Source organism: Triticum urartu, chromosome 6A (assembly GCF_056163025.1).
Source record: "Triticum urartu cultivar PI428250 chromosome 6A, HENAU_Tu73, whole genome shotgun sequence".
Taxonomy (NCBI): Eukaryota; Viridiplantae; Streptophyta; class Magnoliopsida; order Poales; family Poaceae; genus Triticum; species Triticum urartu.
In genome coordinates, this window is record NC_141878.1 from 5,323,327 (window position 1) to 5,332,339 (window position 9,013).

The window sequence follows — 9,013 nt, forward strand, 5'->3', positions numbered from 1 at the left end:
TAGAGCGCTCCAAAATTCATAAAAGGGATTAAGAAAATCAGATGAAAAATTCATTAAAAAACTCAAATATTTTCACGTCACCGAGACAAGTTCACATTGATAACTGCCAGAAGTTCACGTACTACATGGTGTGCATTTTGTATTAAAAAGAATAAAAAAGCAAAGACTAAAAGTTTGTTGATATAAGTCCAAGTCCTCCATCGGAAAAAGTTAAAAAAATATTGTGAGAGAGGTTTATACAAAAGAAATATCATTGGTGTAACACTTGACGAATGGATGAGAAAATTACAAATGAAAAATACGTCACAGAAGTTCAATGTGAAAACAGCAGGAAGTTCACCTACTACACTGAATGAATATTAGATGAAAAACTTTTAAAATCGTCACGACTATGAAAAAATGATCAACACGGGAAAGTTGCGTGTTTACGGCAGCTTTCCACCGGTATATCACTTGCTCAATTCCGGTGAGTGGATGGAGAGCTACGAGCAAAAAATCACGTGAAAAACAGAGTGAAGTTTAGGTACACGCGCCGAGAAGTTCAGGTTCTTCACGTGGTGCATTTTCGAAGAATCTGTTTCGCGATAAAGGCAGAACGAATGATCTCGTTGTTTTTGAAATTACAGGAAAACAGCTAGGAATCAGATAAAACCATCAACATGGAAAAGTTTCGCATTTTCTGTAGCTTTTCAGCGGTATATAATTTGCCTCATTCCGATAAAGTTTGTAGAAATTACAGGGAAAATATGTTTTCAGCCATTTTCCAAAATGACTTAAAACAATAAAGTATTGGGAGAAACAATATATACAAAAAAAATTCGCATTTGTTCAAGCTTTCCAACGCCATATCGCTTGCTGCATTCGGACGTTCGGTTAAAAAATTAGCTCGAAAATACGAACTCGGTGGAACTTGTATCATTTTCTAAATTACTTTTAAACCGTTCAAAATTAGAAAAAACTTTTAACATGAAAAAGTAGCGCATTTTGATAAGCTTTCCAACGCCATATTATTTGCCTCAATTGGATTAGCCATTTAGAAATGACATCGAAAATACGAACTCGGGTGTTCCGTTTGTGAAATTCTACGATTTTCCAAATTACTCTTTATCCATAGGGAATTAGAGAAAACATTCAACATTTGGAAGGAGCGGTTTTGCAGCAGCTTTCCAATGCCATATTATTTGCCTCATTCCGATAAACGGTTTAAAACGCGATTGAAAATACGATTCACGTTTTTTCTATGAAGAAAAAACGATTTTCAAAACTGCTCTTAAACCGCTCACATTTTGCCAAAAATTTAACTTGGGTCATGATACTGGTGTCCATACCTTTCCAACGGTATATCGCAAGCCCCATTTGGACACTTTTTAGCTGAAGTTCAACCTAGTACGGAAAGGTCAGGCACGTTACTCGGGAGGTTTATGTTGTGATCAGAATATTATTTTGATCCCGTGATCAGAATAGTGTTTATATATATATGTGTGTATGTATGTATGTATATATATATATATATATATATATATATATATATATATAATATGAGCATACAATTACGGAGATTTGATTTAAATTACGGAGATTTGATTTAAATATATAGTTAAGGCACAATGTGTGAAAATACAAAATAATGTAACTTTAATTACAAATGTGATTCATGTAACGCATGTGCATTTTATTGATATATATTACAATACAATCATTAATAACATTACTAAAATATTTTAGCAATAGATCTGATTAATTATAGTTATTAAATTTCAAAAAGTACCAAACACTGTGATCTTTAAAATTTTAATTCTCCGTTATCACAAAATTTTATAATAAATATTGAATATCTTTTTCCACTACATCCTCCGTTATTAGAATGCTCGCCGTCTGTTCATGCTCTGGCCTATCATCATTTACGTCCGACACTTATTATTAAACCAATCATGTCACCATCGTGGCAGCAAAAGATACGACTAGCAACACCATCACTTAAACCAAATCACTGCAATGATTCCTTCCAGGCGCAGCGTCTCTTGTCGACACACGAAAACCCTCATCACCAGTGCCTATACTCATGTATTTTAAGAAAATAATTTGAATTTAAAAAAATATGCGATTAAAAAGTCTTCACGAATAATGTTTTCATGAATTCAAAAAATAGTCCAAAAGTTGTAAAATATTCAAAATCAAAAAAATCATGAATTAAAATTTTTTCTCTCAGATTCCACAAAATGTTCTGATTCTTAAAAGCAATTTAGTTTTAAAGTTAATGGAGATAAAAAAATATTCATTAATTTAAAAGCTGGTACGAATTGCAAAAATACTCCAAAACCAGTTCACGAATTTATAGAATATTTATGTATTCTGAAATATGGTTATGATATTATAAATGTTTCTTGATTTCAAAGATAATAATAATTTTTAAAAATGTTCTTCTATTTGAAATTTATGTCGAAATGTCAATAAGTTTTACATTAATTTTCAGAAGTTCCTAAATTATATATTTTTCAATTTAAAAATTGTACAGCATTTCGAAATATTCATGATTTAGGAAAATAACTTAGGTTTAGGAAAATCCCCTGATTTAACAAAATGTTTCTAATTTTCTATAAAATTTGGAATTGAAAATATAAAGACAGGTATTAGAAAAATAGGCAAAATGAAAAATGAAAATGAAAAAATAACAAGCAAAAAATGACAAGACGCAGGGCAGCACTGATAAAGGGCAAAATGAAGTGGCCCGTGTAGCAGGGCAGCAGTCATTGAGGGATGCGCATTTGCCGCCTGACGCAGGGAATAGATTTTCCCGTATTTTGAGTAAGAGCATTTTTCCCATATCGATGCAGGGCGCATACTCTCTGCTTTGCCATGGTTGAAAGTTTACCATATTACTGTGTATGAGTTTCTGTTGATTATATCCTATTTCCCAGTTTGCCTTCTTTTGGTTTATAAGTGACATTTCTAAATTTTTAGGTGTTAATTGTTCATCTCAGTCTTTGTAATATGTATGTTAGGCGGTAACAAATTGCTAAACTCTGAGATGCCAAGATAGAAGATGATCATAGCTGATCATGTCCGTTCATTCTTTAGAGTGATGACCTGTATGGTGTGGTTGAAAATTCTTCTTTTTTCTGCTTGCAGTTGGTCTTAAGTAAATTCATTCTGTCCAGCCATGCTATAACTGATAAATATTATGAGATCTTCACCTGTTTGCTGGATACAATTTGAAACTCAAATTTAATTTGGTTGTCTACTTAAGAACTCCGAAACCGCTCACAATGATATACTCCCTCCGTCCCATAATATAAGAGCGTATCATATTATGGGATGGAGCGAGTAGTTCATTATTCGTGTGGATAAGTTTCAGCTAATTCTAGGCTATTTTCCAATTTAGACATTTTGTTTTATTGTCATGACATCTTTACAAAGTTGTGCACGTCCAGCCAATACTTAGTCATGACTTTTTGTTGCTGATGCAACAAAATTGACAAGTTCATCACTTTTGTCTAAACTATGAAATACCCCCTCCGCCTGAAAATACTTGTCGAAGAAATGGATGTATCTAGATGTATTTTAGTTCTAGATACATCAATTTTAATCCATTTTTCCGGATGGATGGAGTATATGTTATGACAAAGAAGGATATTTTTACGAAATTACAGTTTTAGACTTAGTTTGGGCCAATACCTAACATATTAACCACAACCACCTCAACATAACCAGGTATCTATCTGCTTCATTTGATCTAAGAACGTGTTAACCATCGTACCTAAACAATGCCGACTTCTCTAGATAGGATGTTGGTACCATCTACTTTAGCAAAAATGATTTTAACCCCATGTGGGAAAACTGCAAGTGAGTCTATGTGCCGCCCGCAGCGAGACCTAGCTATGGCTCGCCTTTTCGAACACGGAACTCGGCAAAATGTGTCGTGTGGCAGCAAGCGGGACCAGCATACGGTAGTTACCAACATCCTATCTAGAGAAGTCGGCAATGTTTTTCCCCATTTCAAATAAGACTACAGAAAATCTTTGTGAGCTTCTTTTGGCAGGAACTCAGCAAACGGTAGCCACCGTGACGAAGCCGTCATCCAGTAACGGGAGGGACATATGCATGTCACATCTTTGATAAGTTTCGTTTTCTGTGCTTTGAGCAAAGGTCTTATAAGGCAATTCCCTAAAAAATGGTCTTATGAGGTGAATTCTTTGTTTCTTTCGTGTCCTCAGCGTCACAGATCATGAAACTTCCAATCTGTTCCAAAAATTACTGTGGATAAGAGATGTTTGGGTATAACACAGGCTTGTATTCCAACAACAGGACTCCCATAACAGCGAAGGGACCATGCTAAAGAACTTGTAGGCTGCCCATGCATGTCACCCATGCATGCACCGAAACTAAATGTTTCAGCCTAACATCCCAACGGAGATATATATGCATATGACTGACGAAATGAAAGGGAATTCGACATATATATTTTTAGATAAAAGGCATTTTAGCCAAACGGCCGCGTCTATGAAAGACCCCATGCATATTCATTCCAACGTTCAACCAGAACAAAAGATAACAGGTTGGGATTTCCAGCTTAAACATCAGCACTCACGCAAACTAGAGAAACCGCCAACATGACCTCTATGCCGCGCATCCACCTTACGCTTCTTCGATCCGTCTTCAGCTTGGCCACTTGCGCCCGTATCATTTCCGCCTTGCACAACAGCTCCCACCGCTGCAAATAAAGAGTACACCAAAGATATAGTCAGTGGGATGGATGACACAAAAACTTGCGATCAAATGTAGAACAGCAGTACTCAAAGCCACTAGACGTACGATTGACACATGGACGGAGTGTACTATATACAAGAACTACGGACCTGCACCTTTGTGCGAAGCAAAGGTGGAGATGAGCTCCTGGAGAACGGAGGGGCGGCCGGTCCTGATTATCTGCTCCAGGCCATCAGCCGTTAAAACCGTGTGCAAACTGGTGTGTGTTTTGATGAACTCCAAGCAGGCCTCCTTCAACCAGCGGCACCGTTTCCGCTCAGCCACGACAATAACGTCTGCAACCCTGTTCTCGCATATCAGATTGGCAAACTTCTCTTCACAGATAAACTTCAACTTTTGGAGATCGTATCTTTCCGCAGCTTCAAGCAACTGCAGCAGCCATGTTGCATCCTTTTCACCACCCTCACTATACAGCAACCAAACATGCATTCTATCCAAGTCAGGCAGTCCGTCAGTGTAGATGAAAGTAAGCAGGGCCTCGAAGACACTTGCTTCGATGCCATCCTGTTCTCGCATATCAGATTGGCAAACTTCTCTTCACAGATAAACTTCAACTTTTGGAGATCGTATCTTTCCGCAGCTTCAAGCAACTGCAGCAGCCATGTTGCATCCTTTTCACCACCCTCACTATACAGCAACCAAACATGCATTCTATCCAAGTCAGGCAGTCCGTCAGTGTAGATGAAAGTAAGCAGGGCCTCGAAGACACTTGCTTCGATGCCATCCTGTTCTCGCATATCAGATTGGCAAACTTCTCTTCACAGATAAACTTCAACTTTTGGAGATCGTATCTTTCCGCAGCTTCAAGCAACTGCAGCAGCCATGTTGCATCCTTTTCACCACCCTCACTATACAGCAACCAAACATGCATTCTATCCAAGTCAGGCAGTCCGTCAGTGTAGATGAAAGTAAGCAGGGCCTCGAAGACACTTGCTTCGATGCCATCCTGTTCTCGCATATCAGATTGGCAAACTTCTCTTCACAGATAAACTTCAACTTTTGGAGATCGTATCTTTCCGCAGCTTCAAGCAACTGCAGCAGCCATGTTGCATCCTTTTCACCACCCTCACTATACAGCAACCAAACATGCATTCTATCCAAGTCAGGCAGTCCGTCAGTGTAGATGAAAGTAAGCAGGGCCTCGAAGACACTTGCTTCGATGCCATCCTGTTCTCGCATATCAGATTGGCAAACTTCTCTTCACAGATAAACTTCAACTTTTGGAGATCGTATCTTTCCGCAGCTTCAAGCAACTGCAGCAGCCATGTTGCATCCTTTTCACCACCCTCACTATACAGCAACCAAACATGCATTCTATCCAAGTCAGGCAGTCCGTCAGTGTAGATGAAAGTAAGCAGGGCCTCGAAGACACTTGCTTCGATGCCATCCTGTTCTCGCATATCAGATTGGCAAACTTCTCTTCACAGATAAACTTCAACTTTTGGAGATCGTATCTTTCCGCAGCTTCAAGCAACTGCAGCAGCCATGTTGCATCCTTTTCACCACCCTCACTATACAGCAACCAAACATGCATTCTATCCAAGTCAGGCAGTCCGTCAGTGTAGATGAAAGTAAGCAGGGCCTCGAAGACACTTGCTTCGATGCCATCTATCTTCACGACACTTGGTGCAGCAGCTCCCTTGTCCATGGAGCCAAAGAGCTGTTTCTTGAAGACGGTAGATCGGGCTGCAAGCACGCACCGGTGTGCAGCCAACTTCTTGCTGCCAACCTCGAACGTAATGTCAGCACCCTCCTTGCTTAGGAGCAGGTCGCTAAAATGGCTTGGCAAGTCAGACGGTGGCAATTTGATGAACGGACGAGCACGCTCATGCTCCTCCTCTTCATCTTCGTCGTCCTTCCTATCGAGGACAATGACATCACACCGTATGACGAAGCTGTCATTCTTGAGATGGTTTGATCGTTCGAAAGCTTCCCTTGTCACAAATCTTCCTGGCTGATAAGCAGTATCAGAGCAGTCATAATAGAAGCAACATGGTTGGCTCTGACGGATGAGATTTGGCACTCGCAACTCAGGCTGGTCAATGAAACTGAAGGCAACGTGAGCCTGAACTTCGCTCCTGACAGATTCGTCGAGTTCAAGGAAAACCGAGATGAAGTCTTCGTCACCACTGCCATAACCATTCGGGTGGTAGTCGACCTTCCAGCGACGGCCTCCAACAATGAAAGGACGAGACTGGATAAAATCCCTGTTGGGAATTGTCTCTTTGGTGCGCGAGTAGCCTTCGACAACGAGCAAGTGGTACCCGCTGTCGGCGCCGGAGTCGAAGACGGACTCGGTGGAGGCGCACAGCCTGCCGTCGGCGATGAGAGACACGCCAGCGAAGGCCATGCCTGACAAACCTCCGATAGTAGAGCTGCCAGAAACATATATAGGATCTGATGAGAATCGCGTGATATGGGATGGAGTACTCGGTGATGTCTGGATGCACTTACTGATCCAAGAACGGAGGATCGCTGGCCGGGGTGGGACCGTGGGAGAGGATGAGATGAGCCGGTGGAGGAGGCGGCGACGGTGAGGTTCCGGTCCGGGAGCCAGCCAGGGAGAGGCGAGAGTGAAGTGCTGATTTCGGAGAGAGGCTCATTTATAGAGATGCACGACCTCCCTCTCCTTTTCACAACCTCGTTGTGTTCAACCGTCGTACTACCTCCGTCCGGGTTTATAGGTCCCCTCGACCAAAACGCATGGACCAAGGCAGAAATCTGACTCCAGCGACGCACGATTTTCTAGCAAGGCAGCGCGGCCAGTAAGTGCATGCAATGCTTTGGTTTCCACCCCCTAATTCTACTCGTACTCGTGCATGCAGATGTAGTGCCGGAGAATTAGTACTTTAATCTCTCTGTGGACAACATTACCCAATCAGCAAGCTCCCTCTAGCATGCACTGGCCCACATCTGGTAACTAAAGGCTGGGGAGCATTGGGAGATGTACAGACGTGGGCCGCTTGAGGAGTTCACTTTTTTGCTTTTCACGGGACGATCGAGGTAGCGGACTTGTAAACACGTACGCGCCTACGCTGCCTACGGGACCTCTAAACCCGGACGGAGGTCCAGCAGCGTCCATCCGTCTCCTCCGCTGGTTAATTACGATTAATGCGTTTGTTTAGAGTTCCAAGGAGGCCATCGATTCCATTTGAGATGGATCCGGCTTGCCCGCTCCCTCCCCATGCTTCCATCCGTGCTCCCACTCCATCCTACGGCTGTCCTTTTCTTCTTTTTCTTTCTAATCTAATCATCTCCTCCCCTGATTTTAAGGGGGTGGGGCCGGGCCTTATTTTGTTCCAATTAAATCATGCCACGTATGTGGGAGCACGGATGGGAGCACGCTGGGGGAGCAGGCAAGTCTCGTCCGTTTGAGATGGATTCACACTGGTGCTACTGCATGCTTGCGTGCCTGAGCGTGTCGTCTCTTCTTCCATGGTGAGACGCATCTCCAATGGCAATGGATGATGAAAAAAATACGGACATGCCAAAAAACACACACTTGTGTTTAGGTTATTTTGGGCCAAAAACGACACTCTAGATACCTTATTCGTATCTGTTCTTTTTTACGAAAGGAGGATAATCCCTCACCTCTGCATTGAACAATGAACACGGTCATATGTTATTAATTATTGAAAATCCAGTAGTCAACAACATCAACCTGCAAAAAAATAAAAATAAAAATCCAAGGCCCCATGCTGCATGATGCGCAACAGAAACTCCACCGGTAGAAACTCCACATGCGCGTGTCGACATAGCCTGATTAGAGATCTTGTGTTACCACTCAAGTGCGCAAACTCGTCATTGAAGTCGTCTCTAACATCATACCTTGTCTGGCTACTGATGCCTCAATAACCGGATACCTCTGAAGTACATATTGGAAGACAAGGACGCATCATACCGCCTTGCCTTCTGTCATTGCTGTCGCACCACTTTTGATCCAGCAGCACCACTTTTGATGAGTATCCCTCACAGACGAAGATGCGGAGGAAGTGCACGTCTGGTTTCACCCTGCACCATGCCTTATACGACATCGTGTCGTCGACACTTCTAATGAAGGAGATCTTGAGGATGAAGACGGTCGTGAGCACCGCCTCCCCGCAAAACAGGCTTGGCTCCAGCTTCACCTTCAACATGCTCTGTGCCATCCCGAGTACCGTTTGGTTCCGCCTCTCGATGACACTAGTCTGCTGGGGCATTTACACCGCGGTGAGGTGGTGCTGCACACCTTGCTCGGCGCAATGCT

General features: G+C 42.1%; 1 protein-coding gene across 1 annotated transcript; it reads right to left on the minus strand.

Moving 5' to 3' along the window:
- Positions 1–4,577: 4,577 nt before the first annotated feature.
- LOC125513820 (BTB/POZ and MATH domain-containing protein 3-like) lies at positions 4,578–9,013 on the minus strand. The gene is made up of 4 exons (XM_087529438.1): positions 8,992–9,013; positions 6,291–7,164; positions 4,857–5,173; positions 4,578–4,711 (listed from the first exon to the last, which is right to left on the minus strand). The coding sequence occupies exons 2-4, from the start codon at positions 7,115–7,117 to the stop codon at positions 4,578–4,580; spliced, it is 1,278 nt and encodes a 425-aa protein (XP_087385564.1). The 5' UTR covers positions 7,118–7,164; positions 8,992–9,013.